Source organism: Vanessa tameamea, chromosome 5, assembly GCF_037043105.1.
Source record: "Vanessa tameamea isolate UH-Manoa-2023 chromosome 5, ilVanTame1 primary haplotype, whole genome shotgun sequence".
NCBI classification, from domain to species: Eukaryota; Metazoa; Arthropoda; class Insecta; order Lepidoptera; family Nymphalidae; genus Vanessa; species Vanessa tameamea.
The window spans coordinates 862,865-885,257 of NC_087313.1; the positions used below are offsets into that span (position 1 = coordinate 862,865).

The 22,393-nt window shown below is 33.9% G+C and overlaps 1 protein-coding gene across 2 annotated transcripts in view; it reads right to left on the bottom strand.

The window, feature by feature from the left end:
* Positions 1-22,393, bottom strand: part of Nlg3 (Neuroligin 3) — a 119,374-nt gene that overhangs the window by 46,079 nt on the left and 50,902 nt on the right. For both annotated transcript variants that reach the window (XM_026629047.2, XM_026629046.2), the window contains exon 2: positions 12,334-12,884. In XM_026629047.2, coding sequence (XP_026484832.1) covers positions 12,334-12,784 — 451 coding nt within the window. In that variant the 5' untranslated portion in view covers positions 12,785-12,884. The remainder of the gene's footprint in view (positions 1-12,333; positions 12,885-22,393) is intronic.

Sequence of the window (22,393 nt, forward strand, 5' to 3'; positions counted from 1 at the left end):
TATATTCAATGAAATAAGAGTTTAAAATTGATGAATAAAAGTGACAAGTCAACGGTTAAATCGTTCATTAACAGAAGCACTGTCTTATTGATTTTCACAAATCGACTATCGGGTCGGAATTTTTATTTACAATGTACATATTTATAATTGTATTTAAAACGTCCTGTAATGGTATTATGTACGATTTCACTTCGTATATCGCTCGTGAAATGTTGACAACCGACTTTCCGTGATACGCCATTTTGTTCCGTATATCCTTAAATGATTAAAGTCAATGTCGCGTATAACATTCTGAACTTAACTAAGTTACTTCTTACGGAATATCACTACTGGAAGCAATTGACTAATAACGAAGATTTTTAAGCTTAAATAATATAAAACTATCTATAGCTACTGTTTATACGTTGGTGAAACGCTTCTAACCGATTAACCACATTTAATTAGTAGTATTATCAAAGTGATTGCTTGCTATTTGATTGCATTTGTTACACTCGATAACGATAGATGACGCTGATTCAATATATTCAATTCCTGAATCACGCTGGTTAGATATTAACTACGATGTATAGGTAACTTCTAGTTTTATTAACTTTCCACCGACTACGTTCTGAGCCCCACCGACTACGTTCTGAGCCGAGGTGCGATCTCATAGGAGACACCCTCAGGACGAACGTCACTCTCGAGCCCAAAAGGGTTCACCTTAAGGCAGAGTCTTAGCACTCGCCCCAACGTTCGGTGACGCTGTAAAGGCCAGTAGGGCCACACAATACACAAATACAGATAAAAAAATTAACTTTCCATCGGTGACGCAGAAGAGAACTCAGAGAGATATTATATAAAACTGATCAAATAAATCTAAGCTAATTTAACAAATGTGAAGGTGTGTTTGTATCTGCTGTCTGTCTGTTACGCTTTCACAGCTTAGTACGAAGCAATGTTGAACCCTATGACGGACATAGGATACTGGATAGTTATTACTCCCCCTACAAAGGGATATAGTTATAAAACTCTTCTTTAATTTCATTCACCATTTGATCGCCCAATCATACTTAAACGTAAACATTTACAGATAAATAAGACATTGCGAACACACTGTAGTTGCCAGTTGGCGATACATACAATTGAAACTTTAATATGTCTAAAATAAAAGTGAAAAGCATTTAAACCAAAACGAATTCAAGTGCCCTTCCAGTCTCCTGTTAACGTTTCATAATACGCTGCGTGAACAAATTAAGGCAATTAAATAAAAACTCCAACCAATAATTCAAAGTAACGCAGCACAATAACAAGTACAATATTTTTAAACACATTTGATACGTTTTCATTAATAATCAACGAACTGGAACTGAAATATTTATTGAATGAATAATTTGCCTTTTGGATATTGTATAGCGTTGTGACATTTTAATTGGTGTGTGTTTTTAGTTGTATATGTGTGTGAAATAATATAATTATATTGTACACACACATACATGTACACACACGTTCATGTTATCATCGACATCATTATAAGAAGGCTCATGACAGCACTTTTGAATCGTCATGTTGCAGTGTTAAATTAAAAAAAAACTACCACCGCTTTGGGAAGTAGATTCTACGGAGAAGTACCAGCCGGAAAATTAGTAGTTAACAAGAGTAATCTTGTCCTTTTTAATTGTAGATTATATCAGTAAAGTACAATTAAATTTATCCTGCTTAGAAATCATACTATATATAAATAAATACTAAGTTCACGCTTTTTATCTTAAATATAATCTTGTATTGTGTAATACTTTATTACCTTTATTTTTTTTATGAGCTTCAAATTTTTAATAGGCCAAATTAAATGGAATCGTATTATAGAAACGAAAACCGTGCCCCAGGAAGGATGTATTAACTTTGCGAAGTCGGACCTCACCTTCTCGTGTTCATACAATAATTGTCACCGTTTCTTTCAAAAAATATTATTATGAATATACGTAATATTGTTGTAAATACAATGTGAAGGTTATACTCACTTTATTAAAAACATCCCGAAGGGAGTTCATTCGGGCTAACTTTATTCACGAAACAGATATAAATATATATTTTACATATTCGTTTCTGTTCCTGTTCTATAAATAAAAACGAGACAAAGTAAAACGTTTTATTTATAAAATAATTATTCACATTATTGACGTAAAGTCGTAAGTAGTCGTAGCTACCGTACAAATCATGACCAATTAGAACGGTGGCAAGATTGCTAGCATATTTTCAATGAATCGAAATTTGGAAAGTCACCACGAAAATGGTATATTGGCGTAAATAAAAATGTTCATTATATTTTTTATTTACCAAGGACAATATTACAACTATTAATATTAAACCAGTGAAATTAATTAAGGAAATTAATAAATAATTCGTATCGCTATGTTTCGATTTGAATGGAGAAAGGGTTAATGTAATAACACCCACAGGGGACATCTTAGATCGCTTGATTGACGGCGCAGGAGTAGTGTAGGTGTTTTATACTTTTTACAGAATCTATAAGCGGTGTACTTATTCTGAAAATCATTGAGACCAAAACACATTACTCTGAAAATCCAATATGATACAAAACGCGCCCAAGAAGTTTGACTTCAAAACTTGTTTTATGTCAGCGTACTTTGAAACAGTCATCAACGATTTTTCGTATCTGTCAAAAGTAATAACGGATGAACAATAAAACAATATAGAACACAATTTATGTGTACAACAAAACTTGTAACACTTCAACTAATATCTGGACACATATCGGAAAACTAGTCTAACAAATACTTTTGACGCGGAACTTTAGCAGATGTATCTTGCGACTATGTTTTTGTATTATGCGTCATTAAGGATCTCACGCGTTTTGGTAGTTTTTTTACATGTAATTACATGTATATGTATATATATATATACTACGTTTTACCTAATTATTATTCAGGTCTAAATATAAATATGTATTTTACTAAACTATTATTTATTGAGATACGGCCCCGTTTCTGAGACGTTAATCTTAGTCGAAGATTCTTCAACCTAGAGGCTTCAACCAAGGCAAGGTTTAGGTTTATAATTCATCTCGTAGTCGAGGTGGAGGAAAACATCGTAAAAAAACCAACATTTATCGGATAAAATTCACATACTTAACTCTCATCAGAACAGCGTGGTGGAATAACCTTTAAACGTTATCCCTGACCCAGCAGTATCCTTTACTTCAATATAATTACATAATTAAAAAAGTCGAGCGTTAAATTCTAGTAATCTTTATATTAAAAGTATAATGTTTCTTAGCTGTACAAACAATGTTACATGTTTTATAGCAAACAGCTTTCTCTGTCACTTGGAAACTTCATGATCCTTATCCAGATTTGAAGATACTAAATTTACAAAAAGATCTACGATCTACTCATTCGGCCAACTTGATTACTAAAATTAATATTTTTTAAAACCTGGGAAATTTCTATGCACGCAGTTTACGTTTCGTTTTCGATGTGTAATAAATTTCTTCTCGTTTTCCTGCAATCTGTGTGTGTGATTTCATGAAAAGGGACGTAAATGGATAGCATGAAGCCGGGAAGTGCGGTATTTAATAAGATCAATGAACGCGTGGTGATAGAATTGATCGTCAGATGGGACCAACTCGTTTTCTGAGATAAATGCTTATTACCGAAGTAGAAAATCAAATTTTACAAATTCTATATGACTATTGTAAAGCTTGTATTATTATAATTTTTTAATTTAAGGCACATTTTTTATTCATACAGTAAACGTCATCAAACATTAGGATACTAAAAATGTATTTCTTTAACTTTCCTCCGAAAAGGTTCTTAACACGAGATACTATACCTCAGAAATATATTCGCAAACAAACGAACACTCTCCATTCACTCATTCTTATACTTCGACATACTAGTGGTAGTGCCACACTGCATACCTTCGGGTTGCAGCCGAATGGGCCGGCACGCCCGGGAAAGTACCACTCTCTCACTTAAAATCGGCGTAAAGTGGTAGCTATGCTACCGCGTTTCGTCCGGTATGTGAGAGTTCCGGAGGCCCGATTTCTCTCCCCCCAAAACATAATGGTTGTGCAGAATTTGGTTTCATTACCCCAGGACGTACACCACCTGAGCAGGGATGCCCAGGCTGCCCTTCGTATTCTGGGGGAGGGGGGGGGGGGGTCAATGCGCTCACCACTGTTCGGGGCAAGAGGAGCAGGCATCATAAGGCAACCCCTACCACCCACACTGTGGACTTCTGCAACATAAGGGGACTCAACTCCAACTTGAACGCCGTTCACTTTCACCTTGAGACGGCGAAGCCGGCCTTGCTCTTTCTTACCAAGACCCAGATATCCTCTCCTGTCGATACGAATTTTCTTTTTTACCCCGGGTACAAATTGGAACATTCCTTTGTACCACGAGCTGGGGTGTGCGTTTACGTCAGTGATGATATCTGCTCTCGACGCATCGGCAGCCTTAAAGGGCAGGACCTATCGATTATCTGGCTGCTTGTAGACTGCGACGACCATCCGCGAATCTACGCGTGCTTTTATAGGTCTCATAGCGGTAATACCGAAACTGACCGACTGGTTGAGCACGTCCAAATGGCTACAGATTCCGTGCTGCAGCAGTTCCCATCCGCAGAGATCGTAATTCTTGGCGATTTTAATGCCCACCATGCCGAATGGCTTGGATCATGTACTATCGATCTTGCGGGTAGATCTGTTCTCGACTTCGCTTTAGCATATGATTTGACACAACTGTGGGCTCAGCAAGGCAAAACAGCATTTCACGTCGGCCCTTCGTCTAAGACAATACAAGGCGCATATTCGGTCTCATATGGAATACTGCTCTCACCTCTGGGCGGGTGCTCCCCAGTACCAGGTCCTTCCATTTGACCGTATCCAACGTAGAGCGGCTCGAATTATCGACGATCAAGCCCTTTCCGATCTGCTTGATCCTTTAGCTTTGCGTAGAGATGTTGGATCGCTCCGCATCTTCTACAGAATTTATCACGGGGAATGTTCCGAGAAATTGTTCGGATTAATCCCTGCTGCTGAATTTCACCTTCGGACATCTCGTCAAAATTCCAAATATCACCCGCACTACCTAGATGTCCGAAAATCCACAACAGCGCGTTTTTTAAGACATTTATTAGATGAGCCACATGCTCATTTGCCACCTCATACATTAAAAAAAAAAAAAATAGCTGAAGAATTACACACCATTAAGTTCGACCAACTTTTACTTGCTATCCAAGTGCAAATATTGCCAAGTTACATGTGATTATTCACAAAAAACCCAATTTTGAACTGAACTATCTACAGCATTAAAGCTAGACCTAGACCAATGCAGTTCAGTAGTCACTTTGAGCCTTACAATAATAAAGTACGGATGAATATCGCAAAAACTTATTACACGAACGAAGTAATAAAACTCTTTGATAAAAGAAATCCAACCAATACTAGTAATCTTTACTGTTTGTCGAGAGTGTGGTCCATTCCAAGTAATATCGATATGTTATTTTTACGACTATTCTCTAACCAATAACGGAGACGGACGGTCACGAGTTGTGTATTTAAGAGGCTTATCTGATTAATGAAATGCGAAACAATCGTCGTCGACTATGAAGAAATGGTAATATAAGTATTTTTGTAACAAACGTGTGGATAAAATGTTCATAATGATTAGTTACGTAATATCAGAATAATGTTTTGTCTTAGATCACTAAGATAATTAAATTAATTTGCGTTATATTTTATTACATATGAGTTTATTCATCAGCTCATAAACAAATGAAATCCTAATATATTTTTTCAGTATTTTGGTAGACGGATATGCAAATGGCCACTTGAAGGTAAGCCATCACTGTCCATAGATCATTGAATAAAATATTAATAAGAAGTTATCCACATCATCCACCAACCCGCATTGGAGCAGTGTGGTGGAATATGCTCCAAACCTTCTCTTCAAAGGAAGAGGAGGCCTTAGCCCAACAGTGAGAAATTACAGGTTGTTAATGTTATGTTATGTAATGTTAAGATGTTATGTCACGCGTGCCTCTAGTTACACTGGCTCACTAGCCCTTTCTACCGGACACACATACAATGTACTAAATATTGCGGCTCGGCAAAATAATATATGATAAGTGGGAGGTACCTACGCAGATAAAACCTTAAATAAATAAGTCCAATTGCATGGTGCTCACCTAAATTTAAGATCATATATTTTAATACGATCCATGAACTACGACATTGCGCTTAATTGTGCAGTAATATACTGGAATGTGTTCTTGTGACGTAAATTTTCAGTGGAATATTATATACTGAGATGTATTGGAATATTTAATGTCACCGATGACATAAGTAAAAAAAAGTTATGTAAAACTATTACTATTTAAAAATAATAATTGAAATGTAAGTGATCCAAAAATATTTTTAATTTAATAAAATATACTATTTATATTTCAAAGTTTTGAAAAAAGACAATATCAATTTACCAAAATAATGATAAACGTTTAAAGCTTAATCTTCTAGTACATAATATGTCTGAATGAAAACCCTTAAAAGTTTTAATACAAATTTCTTTAATATATTTCAAAACACATCGAAATTGTTCCTTAATTCTATCCATGCAAATAATGACCAAGTATTTGTATAAGCCTGTTTTCAAAGATTAGGCGTTGGAGACATTATTAAGGACACAATGAAACTCGGAACTTTCATTAAAATTCTTCCAATGGTTTTCTGCGAACGAGAGAAGAAAATGTGTCTATGTATAGCAGTTTCAAAACGTTAAATAGTCTATTGTTAAATAGTTAAATGACTTCTCATTAATATACTTATAAATACTTTAATACAACATTTTTTTCTTTAATGTGTATTGCTAACCTTACTGGCCTTGACAATGTCTCCGTAAAGGGGCCGAGTAATGATACCTAGACGAAAGAAAAAGAGGGCGTATTTCGGGCGCAGTGAGAAGTACGTCATAATGTCTGCTGCGAGAAAATACCTCGGCTTACGATCTTTTGTTGTAAATGCACTTAGTCACGTCCTATGACGATACGATTTAATATGAGTAATTAATTATTCTTTACTATATATACCCAGAATCAAAGATTTTATCTGCGCAATTAAAACTCTGGTAAAAATCGCTTCCACTTACATACATATAATTATATATCGAACAAGATTATTATAATATTAATATTAAAGTATAATTGTTTCCTTCGGTAATATCTACGTTTTTTTATTTTAAGCGAAAAGGATCGAAGGCATATCGGAATCCGAAGTTCGTATCTCCCATTCAAATGCGGGCCGTAACAAAAAGGAGGGCTCCGTATCTAGCAGAGGTTCAGAATTGGCAAGACTTGGTGCCTTATCGCGGCCATGATGGATCGTGAAATAAATCAACTTTTTGTCGAGAACACGTTTTAAAGAAAACAGATAGGGGATAGAACTCGTTTTTGCTAACTTTACAGCGCTTGGCAGGTATACAGATGTTTTACGATTAAACTTTCTTGATTTAATCCATCAAATATTTAAATTTCAACTTCTCAAAGTTTAACAAGCCGAGATGAAAAATTTTGTTGAGTTTTTTTTTTATAAGGGATCTATTCTCTTTGGTTATATTCTGAAGAGCTGCAGCTGTATTGAGTGTAATATTATTTTCTATATACCTAACAAAACTTTCTTTTATAGTACGTAGGTAGTCTGTCAAATGAAATGGTGGTAAGTGGTCCTGACAGTTGTCAACGTGCCACTAACTTCGAGAGTAGTGCTATTTGGTCTCTTGGGTCTATAGTTAAACTGGCTCCCTCACTCTTTGAATGGATTTTTATATTGAAGCAATGATATTGTTCTTTTTTTAAAAGTAATAATACCGCTAAGTATTTCTTACCTACGTTTTTTGATTTCACTTTCCAGTACATAGGTTTCATCCTCCAAAGAGATCCTATAGTGGAATAAATCAAATTTTGTATAATGTTATAATTATTGTTACTCATTAGACTTTATTTCTATATATTATGTTTATTTATACTATGTACACCCCTAACTTATTTCTTCTGTTTTCCTCTCAACCTTGAGGTTGGAGGAGATCGATGTTTTAGTGACGAAGCCGCCTCTTGTACAACTTTCTTGTTTTTCATTTATGTTAATGTTTGCTATCGTACAATAAAGAGTATTTTAATTTAATTTGATTTGATTTGATTTGAATATTTTAGAATGATATAGAAAAGTCTTATAGTAATGAAAATCACCCAATCATATTAACTGGTTTAAAATTGGGTTCCCTTCAAATATTTATCCCTCGTCCCTATTCTACCCACACGAATTATATGGACCTTGACTGTAAACGTAATCAGGTCAATCCCTAAAAATTGAATGAAATTTTCCGATACAAACATTCGATTTTTAAACTTTTAATTTATCATTGACAAATCAGTCCGTTTTCGTTTATCCTCTTTTTTTTGTAAAAGTCTCTCGTAGACCAACAGATACAAAACGAAAACATTAATGAAAGCCTTTCCAAAACCTTACATAAAGTAATGGAAAATCTGAGTTGAAAACATCATTTACAAATCGACAAACATACTGAATGCGTTTCCATTAATCAAGCAAAAGTCACACGAGCCAAGTAGGTCAGTAGCCAAAAGTCAATACAAAATTTACAGAGCGTAACATTATAGCCACAGGTAATATATGTTTACCGCGAAAACTAAAACAAATCATGATATGTACGAAATGAAACGTATTTGACATTTTTGGAAGATTAACGGATTATTTTCGGGGTAATTCATTTTAGTCAAGTAAGGTAAATAAATGAAACTATTGTATAAGCTCATATAAATTGAAATTTAGTAAATTGTATGAGCGTTTGTGTACCACCCACAGATCAGATATCATACCGGCAAACAGCAATGTTTTGTATCGTTATGTTCCGATTTGAAGGATAAACATATCAGTATAACTAAACGCAAAAGTGACGTAATATCTTAGCTCTCAAGGTTGCTGACGCATTGGTGATGTAAAGAATGGTTAATATTTCTTACATCTAATGTCTATGGGTGGTAGTGATCACTTACTACTAGGTAGTCCATTTAAACGTCCGCCTACCTTTACTATAAAAATACGTAAAAATTTACAAATGAAAACCTGATAACGTGGAAGAAAATAATTTTTAAGCTGTTATTATTTATAATGAATTATATATAATACTTTGCGTCCCAAAAAACCGTATAATTCTCAGGGAATAGTCAATATAGTGTGTGCCTCGATGTTAAAAATAAATGAACGAAATCACGAACATGGTTGATGTGTAAATAAAATCGGATAAAATACGAAACGTAAACACCGGCGACATATGACCGCTTTATCAACGGGATTAATTTCTTTTATTTTGCGGATAGACGCGGCTTTCAATCCGTGGTTTGGTTTTTTAGATATAAGGGTTTATTTTTATAGCTGATTGGTATTTTATTTGAGGGTTGATTTAATCATACGCAAAACAAAACTAGATTCCTTTTGTTTTGCGTAATTATATAACAAAAAAACATTTTTACTTTAAATAATTACAATAAATACAAATGTCTGTGGGCCCCATTCCTGATTAAAGAAGACCTCAATGTAAAAACATTTGGACCTCATTTGAACACAGTTTTTTTTATAATGATAAAAAAATAATTTCGTATTTGAGTAAATTGGCAAGGCCTGACGTTATTATAAAATACCATTAAATTTATTGGCAAGAGTTTCTGAAACACTGTTAAGAACATTTCGGAACCGCTGCATCGTAAAAGCAGATCACTTCCGCATGATGAAGACCTCTGTATAGTTTAATACAAATTGAAATAAATTGCATAATGAAATCATTTACGAATATTCTCTTGATTAACTAATTGTTTTTTCTTGCAAATATCCTTCAAGTATTAGAAGTAAGCTAGGTTCTATTGTTAATAGTTCTAGGTGCAAAATAAAAAATGTGAAATATATTTTATAAATACTATTATTATTTTCACGTCGTTGTTAACGCCTTTTCGATATTTCATTCTCTCATGTTATTAGAGAAATAATTACATTACAGAAATAAATCCCGTTACAATAATTGTACTGTGTGGTGATGTTATATAATTAATGGAAAAAAATCAACCAAGTATTCTCGGTGAAATCATATAACATGACGATTCAAAATTTTTAAAGTGGTAATTATAAAAATCAATATGTCAATTTTATTATGATAAGTAATTATAAAAGAATTTCGAGTTATTACAAAATATATACATATATAAGATAAAATAAGAATTTATTAATTACGTAACTACTTATTCATAACATACAATGTCTTAGGAATGCATCGTCTCAATAATTAGAATCAATTTCTTGAAGGCATTATGCATTACGAATAATAACAGGGGAGGTGAAAAGTGAAATGGGTGGGGACCGCATCTACGACATCGCGAGTTGGTAGTCGGCTAGGCTACTATTAAGCTATTGAACCTTTGTTAAAATATACGAACAGCACGCCATACTCGTCTAGACATGAATTATTGAAAAGGCTGTTTTTGTACAAAAAACGTACCTAAAATTGTGCTGATTTTCAAAGTCACAGGCTATGTGTTTTGTTATTTTATAGAGGATTTCTTTTATATTTGCTAGATTTTTACAAAATAGTTAGATGGACTGGCAAATGGACCGTCAAGATATTAACACAGTGAATAATATTAACTATATCATAATTTCTTGAAATTAGATGTAATCTGTCTTGTGCCTGTAGTTACACTGGTCCAGTTACCCTCTAAGCCGGTAAACAACAATATTAGGTATTATTGTTTGGTTTTAAAATGTGACCCTCATGAGCTGGTACAAGGCTAGTGTAAGTGTCCTGCTGGTAAACAAAGGCTTTCGCTCATTCTGAGAGAAGGTTTGGAGCACATTATACCTATCTAATTCAACGGAGGATGCACGAGGGAAAAAATAAAACATCACACATCTATGAGTATTATTTACGATGTTTTCCTTCAAAAATTAAGCACACGAAAATCAACTCGCATCTCAAATGATAAAATAAAACACGAAGCAAATATTTAACCCGCTTTCATTTAATCCTATATATCGATACATGTATTTCATCAAACAATATTGTTAGTATTTTGAATAGTCGATCAAAATATATTTGGTACATAACATTTTACTATCACACTAAATCTCTAAAAATATTTTTTTCCATTCTGTCGAATTCGTAGCACAGCGTGATCTTTTACATCAATCGAAAAAGTACACCGTTACAGAACGTACGTAAAAAAAAAGCAAAAACTACGCGCACGTTGAAACGTATTCGTGGCATTTCGACGTAATATCGAAGAACGCTAAGCGAGCTCCTTTTTTTGGAAACCTTTGTTGCCTTTATTTGGTGCAGATGTAGTGAAATGACGTTCCGTGCATAGTATTCGGATGATTGCTACCGATGGTTTTCTTAGGTTTTTGCGATCACAATCCGCGGGGATTGAGTATGGAGGAGAGTCTCCCTTTTTTAGACAGGATAGAAAGCTACGCTGGACTAAAATTCAAAATGAAGCCAGATTCAAGCTACGTATCAATGTATACATATATGTACATGTTTATATTTTATATGATTTTTTTTTTGTAAATAATTTTGGTGTTAGAATAAAATTATAGATACAAATGGAATATGAATGAAAATATGTATTACTATATTTTTGAGACTCTTTGAGACTTGAGTGGTTTGATCAACGTAATTCGTGTTATGGTTTTAGTAATAAAGAGATCATTAAATATTTTACTTTTAAAAGGATTGTAAATGCAGTAACGTTCGTTTATGTAGATTCGTTTTTTTTAACGTTAGCGTCTTTCAAGAATGAAATAAAAATATAATTATATAAACAATTTAATTTATAATATCTAGTTAGTATCCAAGTTTATAATTTTTACTATAAATTTAATTAGTTGTCCAAGAATTGTGAGAAAACACATCCGGTCGTATTTAATACCGTCAAATTCTCCGACCCGTTCACGCTCCAGTCGAATAATGTGATTTTCTCCCAACGACAAAATTGCTTTGGAAATTATTTCAACTCAACGCTTTGCCCTTTCGCAATTACAAATCAAATTTCTACTAACCTTTTAGATATATTGATTCAGACGATTAAATACAATTTGATGATTTTGTAATTAGTTTTTATTTTATAATTAATTTGTTGATTTAAATTAACATACCATTTATAAATAATTAGTTTAGTTTTCAGAATGTTTTATGTAGCGTTTTCTTAAGAAAAAAGTAATTATAAATAATTTTATACAATGACAATGTAAGTTAAAGTTAACTACATAGTTACCTTGTGCAGGAGCGTAGATATTCAGGTATAGGCAGTCTTCCGATTGATTCGTCAAGAATGGCAAAATTCTTTTCAAATACTCCAATCGCCCTTTCGATATTCTTTTCAGAACAGCGGTTTCATTTCTTATATCAGGCAAAACTTGTGGACAAACTGGACTGAATTCTTCAGCGATTTTAACACCAGACCATTGCGCTCCAGAAACTGGTGGCATGAATCTCAAGGAACCAACAGGTGGTGACGCGTATGGAATACCTCGAAAAACTTCCACCGGCTCTAGATATCTTGATTCAGGTGTCACAATGAAACCTCTGATATCACCATATTTTGTCCGTACAACTCTTGAGCTGATAAGTGGTAGATTTTTGTCTTCCATTACTGTATCGCCTCTGACAGTTTTGGAGGTCAGTGCGGGGAGCGTGATGAAGTGGACTATGATCAACATTAACATCTTTTCGCTTACTTCGTTTGAGGTGAATTACGTTGTCTGGTGCTATAAGTCTACCATTTTGCAATTTGGTGTTCCTTCGCCGGACCATTTACCGCTTTATCTGAAACAAAATGGAAATCTTTATCCCATTGAATAAATAGGATGGCAATTGGATAGTAGCTTTTATAGTCATTGTTAACATTACGTTTAATGAGTTTCTGTGATAACCTTTGTGCGTTCTTTAAGATTTTCTTGGTTCCAACATATATAGAACGCTCGTTAGCTTAATCTAGATATCGTATTACAGAAGTAGAGGCAATGTGCGGCGGACAAAACGTAACGGTTAAATTTGTTTAGCTTAAAAACATTTTAGGACTCAAAGGAATATTTAGCTCTTTGCATGCATTTCTGAAACATTCAGCCATCATGTTGTGACCCACTTTCATGTCAAATTGCTTTCGAAATCCATCGCATGTAGGTAGGTCTTGTTTCCGCGTTGCGACCTCAAAACGAAAATGTACAATTCGGAATAACATAAAACTGTCAAGAGGGGATCGAGCAAGCCGAATGAACGTTTCAAAATATTTGCTTCATGTTTTATTTAAGGTTTCTGTTTTATAAACGGAAAAAATAGCCACAGTCAAAAACGAAATTGGAACAATAAAAAAAATATAAAAAATCGTATAAAATTTTAATCAAGTCTGTTTTGTCAACAGTGATGTTGCAAAATCACAGCTCAACTGGTCAAGTTGAAATGGCCTAAAATAAGCTGCAATCGAACATGTACTGTTTACTTTTGATTGTAGTTGACTTACAACTACAATCAAAATTAAACAGTACAACCAAAACCAGCTGTGATTGAAATCCTACGTTACGTTTCACTTGTAGCAGCCTCTGGGCCTCATCTCTATGTTGGGAATATACTCAGTATGTAAATCAAGTGAATGGTAAACATTAGGTATTTTTTACTTATTATGAATGCAAAGAAGAGTTTGTGTTTACTCAACTGGATATCATGAATTTATATATATAATCATCTCCTCACATGCACACAGGTAAACTCATAAATGAAAACTAGTTGAACATTATCATCGTGACCTTGATGCTAGCCATGTCTAAAAAATAAAACGGTCGGTATGACTATTACAATTTTTGTTTTATTTTATGGCTTAGTTAACCACGTGATATTAAGTGGTCAACACGGTCCAATGACATTGGCGCAGTCAAAAATGCGCCAATGCGCCATCAACCTTGGTAACTGAGACATTACGTCCGTCGTGGATGTACTTACACTGGATCCCTTACCCTTCTGGATGGCTTACCCTTCAAATCAGGACAAAACAATACTAGGTATTGAACTTGGTGGTGGAATATTTCATGAGTATCTTAACCAGACGAGCTTTCAAAATCTACCACCACGTAAACATTGTGCAAGTCCTTTTCTGGTTTATTTTAATTTGTTATATTCGAGCTTGCTGAGTAAATGAGCCATTAATTACAGATACAAGACATAATATCAAGATTACAATGGTTGAGGGCGCATTGACCTTGAAGATACAATTTCTTCTTCTTACTGTCTATTGTCTATGGGCAATGGTATGCTATCAAATGCACTGTCCGTTTTTGCTTATCTATACATGATATTAAAAAAATTGATTCCCGCTCTCTGTCTGTCCCTATGTATGCTTAGATCTTTAAAACTACACACAGAGAGATGACACATGATCCGAGAGGAAGGTTTATATGCATAATATATGTAGTAGAGAAACACATATGTTTCTAAAGTCATGTCGTAAATAAACACATTATTTTGGGCCTACATTGCAAACGCTGGTTGAACCCTACGAGATAGATCAAAATAATGTACTACAGTATTGTACACTTCAAAAAGGTTTACAAAAAAGGTCCGTGATAGTAAATGTCTATCTCTTAGGGGTAACCCGCAATAACCATTTTTATCCTTTACTTTTTACGAGAAATAATGGCTTATTTACGAAACGATTTTAAGCAATACGGCATTAATCCTTATCCAATTAACTACCTTAAATACATTGTGCATGTGCAAAGCTGTGAACGTTGTATATAAAGACATTCCTACGCTAGTATTTTTTTTAAATATCAAAATCTATTCTGACATATCAGTTCATTTTAACTACTGTGTTAATGTTTCAGAATAGCCCAATGCTGAATTACGTCTTTGCAATATGTTTAAAGCTTTTAAAATAATACATTTTGAGAATCCATTGCTTAATTACTTACGATTCATTAATGCGAAGAATTTAATTGTGGAATTCCATTGTGCTGAAGATCGATAGAGAAATATTGCTATTGGATATAACTACAGGTAGCTATTAATTAAAGGATATTATCTAAATTTCAATTATGATGTAGTCGCTCACCAATCAAACCGGGACACAGGAATATAAAGTAATTCGGTTTGGTGCCAAAATACCTGGTGAAGTATTCATTATACAATTCCTGGATCGGTAATTTACTACATGCAGCCTTTATTTAAAAATGTTTCACGTTATAAATACTTTTTTATTTTTCCTCACTTTTAATTGTTTTAAAGTAACACACTTTGCATATATAATTATTGGGCTAATTCCTCTCGTTTTTGTTAAGGTTTAGAAGATTTTTTTACCACGCTTTTCAGATGCATGTTGGTGGATACAGATATTATTGAAGATTTTCAATGAATATATAAGTTTTCCTGTACTTTCGAGCAAGATATGAATAAAATAATTCACATGTTAAGCATATACATTTTCAATGGCGCTTGTCTGGGCTTAATCACTCTTTCATTAATTGGTGTATCGATTTGGTGTTTGGCAAGCATAAGAAATAAAGAAGAAAGATAAGAAAAGCTTAAGCGCCAAAGTGGTACTTTTGGAAAATGAGGTCTTGGCGGATTAGCGCGTCTTCCTTTCCACTAACGATATTCGGATGACAATTAATATAATTGATTAATACATGAAGGCTGTTTTGTGAATTAAGTATATAATATACCGGAACTGAAGCTATTACAGTACTATCGAGTTATCTGATAACGTTCACGAGATCTTGAATGTAGAATTCTGGCCTCTAGAATAAGATTGTCAATAATCTGGGCTTAATTAAAATTTACGAGTTCCATATGCTGATAAAAATGTAGTAACTAATAATTAAAAATCATTTTAAAGTGTATGAGATCCCGTGGTCTATCTGGGTCATATCTGGCCATGAATTATTCACGCTCAGTTGACCTGTCTCTTATAACGGTAAATATATGCACTATTTATCATCGAAAACACACCATGAAAGACGACTAAGCTCTTCCGGTTCGAAATATTGAAGTTTTAAAAATTTTCCTCGCAACATTTTAAATATCAGCTTTAGAAGAACATTTTTAGAAAAATTTAGAAGAAAACTCTTGGTGAGTAAATGTGTGACGTTAAACTGTTATTTTATATTTACGCTTTAAATGTATTTACATTATGAATGAGATTTTTATTTGTATTTTTATTAATAAATGGAAAATACAACTGCATAGTATAATTCTTACTTCAGACAAGTGGTTGGGAGCAAATTCCACCACGCTGCTACTATGTGGCTTGATGAAAGATTGAAGCTTTCTCATTATTTTGTCTTTGATAAGATAAATTGAATGAATGAATTTGTACAGATAAACATGTCCAAATGACAATTTTCAGCAAGCCCCAATATCACAGATCCAAGAGTTCTGGTGAGACAAAAATTGTTTAACGGCTGCTAATGTAAGTCCTAATACAATATCAAGATCATTTATTTATCATTTGTTTTGCATGCAAAATATATTTGTAAAATATAAAAGACTTTTTAAATTGTTGCAAAATTCACAAAAAGACTTTCACCTCAGCCATTTCAACCCATTAAAGTCGAAAGTGTCGTGAGTCGAGAGCGTCTACGTCGTGAACGGAGTGTCTGTGCTAATTGTTATAGTAAATTGTTAATATCAAATGAATCGGAGCATACGCACTAATGTTATAAATGCGAAAGTAAGCACTGAACTAAATTTGATAAAAGTAAGCTTGAACTCAAGAACAAAGGCTACATGTTTTTAACCCATCCTAAAGCGCGGGCGAAGCCGTGGGCTAAAACTAGTATATGTAGATTAAACATGAAGATATAACCAACATATAATTCTCCAAACATCAACCATTCATCATCTTGGTAGTTCCTCCGTATCCAATATATCTGTTAGTTTATTCCTATAGCTCTGTCGTAGTCGGCCTTCCAGCTACTAACTTCGGTTAGTCGTGGTTAACCGATAACATACATTTCTATATATATATAAGCCGGTTACGTATACTCATGCTATTAATTTTAGTACGTTATTGTCAATACTAGGAAACTTGATTATTAATATATAAAATCTGATGATAGAATATAGTATACATACTTATGGTATTTTCGTATTTTTATGAACGCGAAAACCAATTTTTGGACTTCAATAAAGATGTATAAATACTCTGATTTTATTTTGCGTTCCTCGTATAAAATACGAAGAAGTGTACATGTGTGTGTTCAAAGATAAGAAGCGAGAATTCCACACATCGACATTTCGAGTTATTGGCGCAATAAATTTAACTCAGATAAACATACACTGTCGTAAAACGTCCTTACAAAGGAATCTTGTAACTCTCGAATACGGACATAAAATCGCAGATAGGATTTCTGAATATTTATCGTATGGACGGACAAACAAACGAGAGGAACAGTAATACAATATAATCCTGGATTTTCCCTAGAAGCGAAATACTTTAGATTTTATTATATTATATACCCTTTTATGTAAATCTTCAATGATATCTAAATAAGTCACAAGTTCATTATAATATCTTACATACAAAGGGCATGATCCAAAATTGCAGTATTTTTATAGCTTCGGTAAGCGGACGGTCATATGGGCAACCTGAGAAGTGGTCACGTCATAATTCTACATACAACATATATTCTACCGCTAAAAAGCAATACTTATTATGGTTGTATTCCAGTTTGAAAGGTTAATGCATCAATGTAACTACAGGCACAAGGGACATAACATCTTAGTGTTCACGGTTCGCGATGTTAGGCATACGTGAAATTGCTTACAGTGCCAAATCCATTTATATACATATATACCCATTTATAAGTTTGGCTGTAGGTATTTGGAAAAAAAATAATAATTAAATAATAGCTGCAGAGCAATTTATTATTTTGTGGAAAAAATTTAATTGTATTGTTAATCATTTATATTTGATTCACAAATAATTGAATACAGAAAATTATTTGATATTGATAACGGTGAACGGAAAGGTATTAGGGATGGAGTTCAGTGGAGCCTATCTAATTAAATACCTATCGCCAAACAGCAATGTTTCTATACGTAGCACTACTGCATTGCTGGTGTATCTGATAGGAAGTTCCATTCACTCAGTATATTGTATAAGGATTATTTTTTATAATTTATATACTTTGTAAGTAAACCGCCTTGGAATGCCTGCAGATTCGATTTTATTACCGATAGAATTAGAAAACCCATTAATCGAAATAGTTCCGTTAATAAAATAAATATATTAATCTTATTATTATAGTAATAAATAGTAACAAAGTATTTAATAATTACGAGGGAGTGAATCGTGACGTAAAGAGACCCGCTTTACACTGAAGGTGCATCATAAAATAATCAACACAAAGGCATTTATTATAAAGAAATAACTACTGATTTTGCCGTATAGAAGTTGCAAAAAAATAAATTCGACTGGTGTTAGCTTTATATTCAACTAGCTTTCCGTCTTCGTTCGGCTTAAAAAATAATATGATTGATTTTCTTAATTTTTCTTTACGTAAGAACCTTTTACAAAATATTAAATATTAATTAAATCAGTAAATTAAATCTCAAGTTATGACTTAACCAAGGAAAAAAGGGAGTTATTTTTATACATGGAATTTTTATCTATTTTTATAAATTAATATAATGATTAAAAAAAAATTAACATAATGATGTAAAAAGAGAAAGTACCTTATATTTTGAAATTAAATAGACAAAATCGAACCCAACTGACAAGTCTCGCAATCAACACTCAAATAGAAGTTTAATAATAACAATATTGCATTCATATTGCAAATACTGAATAGAAAAAGCTCAAACAATATCGAGTAAAATAATTCCACAAATATTTCAATATGACTAAACTATACTGAGAGCCGAGATGGCCCAGTGGTTAGAACGCGTGCATCTTAACCGAAGATTTCGGGTTCAAACCCAGGCAGGCACCACTGAATTTTCATGTGCTTAATTTGTGTTTATAATTCATCTCGTGCTCGGCGGTGAAGGAAAACATCGTGAGGATACCTGCATGTGTCTAATTTCAACGAAATCTACACGTGTATTCCAACAACCCCCATTGGAGCAGCGTGGTGTAACATGCTTCAAACCTTCTCCTCAAAGGGAGAGGAGGCCTTTAGCCCAGCAGTGGGACATTTACAGACTGCTAATGTAATATATGTAAAAACTACGTCGAGTCTTATCTTAAAAAAGAAACAAAATTAAAAATACTATATCCAATTTATATTCATGCTATGTTAGGTTCTGTATTGAATTACCCAGCACAAAACGTTTCCAATTAGATGGGATTCTATTCAAACCTTATTAGGTATTGAAGTGCCGACTAGAAGCGAGCGTTTTGTTTAAATCAAATTACAAATTACACGTTTACTATTAACATTTACAACTCTACGAGTACCAATAATTAAAATTCAAGCGAATGTCTAGAAGCACTAGAAGCGAGTGACGTATTTTCATCAAGTACTTTTATTTGACGACCTCCGTAGTCGAGTAGTGTGTACACCGGTTTTCATGGGTTCGCCACTCCGAGGTCCCGCGTTTGTTTCCCGGCCGAGTCGATGTAGAAAAAGTTCATTAGTTTTCTATGTTGTCTTGGATCTGGGTGTTTATTGTACCGTCGTTACTTCTGATTATCCGTAACACAAGTGCTTCAGCTACTTACATTGGGATCGGAGTAATGTATGTGATGTCCAATATTTATATTTATGACGATTTATTTTGTGAAACAGGTAGGCGAAACTGCGGTAGAATATTTGATGAGTGGATGGTGCCTACCTAGATGGTTTGGCACAAAGCCCTAACACCAAGTAGAATAAAAAAAGTAATAAAAATATTCGTAATGTGTTCACGATACAGTTATTTATAAACATACTATCGATACTCCATTAGTATCGATAGAACAAGTTGATTGAACCAAAAATTTCCTTGTACTTTACCAGGAAAAAATATCATTGAATCGTTGAAAATATTTATCGAGTACGAGTGATATGGGAACAAAACAAAGGAGAAAAACTACAATTTTCCGGAGATTTCATCAAGAGAATACGCACGAACGATTCTCACGTTTTTGTTTCTATTATGTATATAATATTCTTGATTTGGTCGTGCGTGTATAAAAAAAGCTTACGCATTTTCGACTGCACACTAAAACGTAAACGTGGAAATTGTACCCTAACGATAAAATGAATGGATTATTTGTGTATATATACGATATTATTTTTGTATATAAGCTTCATTTAACGTGGAGAGGCGCGTTTTTTTAGTGAATGTTATATCAAGTATTTATACCGATATGATTTTGATATTTTCAATCAGAAAATCCACAACAGCGCGATTTTTAAGACATTTTCTGCCTCGCACAACCACTCTGTGGAACCAGCTTTCGCCGGCGGTTTTTCCGAACCGATACGACTTGGGAACCTTCAAGAAAAGAGCGTACTCTTTCCTGAAAGGCCGGCAACGCACCTGCAAGCCCCCCGGTGTTGCAGATGTCCATGGGCGGTGGTAGTCACTTTCCACCAGGTGAGCCTCCTGCTCGTTTGCCAGCTCTAACATAAAAAAAAAAATTCAAAAGACAAAAATAAGTTAAGGCGTTGAGGATTTTTTGGTCATATTTAAGAAGTTCTACCTCTAGCGTTAATAAATTAATAAATAATTAAAAATGAATTTTTAAATATTTATGTCACCGTGTGCGCGCGCATGAAGAGATTTACTCCCCTCATTTCACGTGCTAGAAGAAATATAACTCAAATCATTTGCGCCTATATTATCGACATTCCACGGAATCCGACAAAGCGTCTTGCTTTCTCATGTGCACAGTTAACTCGTGGAATGTTCTTGAGAAGTTTCCGTGTGCTTAGCAATATTATCTGGGATTCGACAAGATTGAATAAGCATCTTCTAGACAAGCGCGCTCTCTTTCCGACTCAGTCATTTATTATCATCAGTTATGACGACCTCCGTGGTCGAGTAGGGTGTACACCGGTTTTCATGGGTACGCCACTCCGAGGTCCCGGGTTGGATTCCCGACCGAGTCGATATAGAAAAAGTTCATATATTTTCTATGTTGTTTTGGGTCTGGGTGTTTGTGGTACCGTCGTTACTTCTGATGTTCCATAGCACAAGTGCTTTAGCTACTTACATTGGGATCGGAGTATGTATATGATGTTATCCAAGATTTATGTTTGCTGTCCAGTGAAATTAAAGTGAAAATTATTGACTTTGTATTCGTTTATATTATTTTCACTATTCATAAGATCCTTTTCGATTTGTCTACGTAAAAATGGAAAGAGCGAGATGGTCTTCTTTCATATCTATGTATGAACATTGACGAGTATAAGCCGAACAGATTACAAGAGAGGCAGCGGATGCGTTATGGAAAACGATTCGGCGACCCCTTCGACCTGCATCCAAGTCGGCAAACGTAAGGCTCTTTAAGCTTAAAAACTCCCACGTAATCCTTTGACGCCATTCAACCGGTATCCGGATGTTTTTTTCCGTATATTTCATATCTTTGAAATAAAGTGTTGAACTTATAAATCATTAGGTGATCCCTTAAAGGTCAATTTTTTTTTTGTATTAAAATATAAATAATATTATGAATTATAAGCATGTGATTGCCCGAATTTGAACCCGTAATCTCTAGCTTAAATTCGCATGATTTAGTCGCTGGATTAAATAGATTAATAACTAATTAATAATATATACTATAATGCTCTGATATTAATAATATAATGATATCAGTCATCGCTTCTCGACATCTTGCTTATTTACAATATTATTGATATTGTATTGATACGGGTAGGCCGTATGCACAATGTCCAACCGCCAAGTAGCACTACTAATATATTCCTTACTTAAACTTAAGTATATTCCTTTATTCATTTTTTATTTTTATCAGTTTAAATTAAACGTTCCATCAATCTGGGATGTTTGTCTGTTGATTTTATAGGAAAGAAACGACAGCAACGGAATCAATGCATTGGTTTGTAGTTGGAAAGGAGTTCCACCAATTAAATTACATGGTTAATATTTCTTACGGCGCCAAAGTCTATGGGCTATGATGACTATGACTGACTGACCTACCACGAGGTGGCCCATTTGCTCGTCCTCACCTATTTCGGAAAATATATTTATTTGATATATATTAGATGTATAGAATTTTTTTTTCTTTGAACAAACGGATTTCTATAGATTTGTTATTCGTACATTAGGTGTATCATTACTTTTATTGATTTTATTTTTAATATGACAGCATGTTTAGTTAGACATTTTATGTGTAT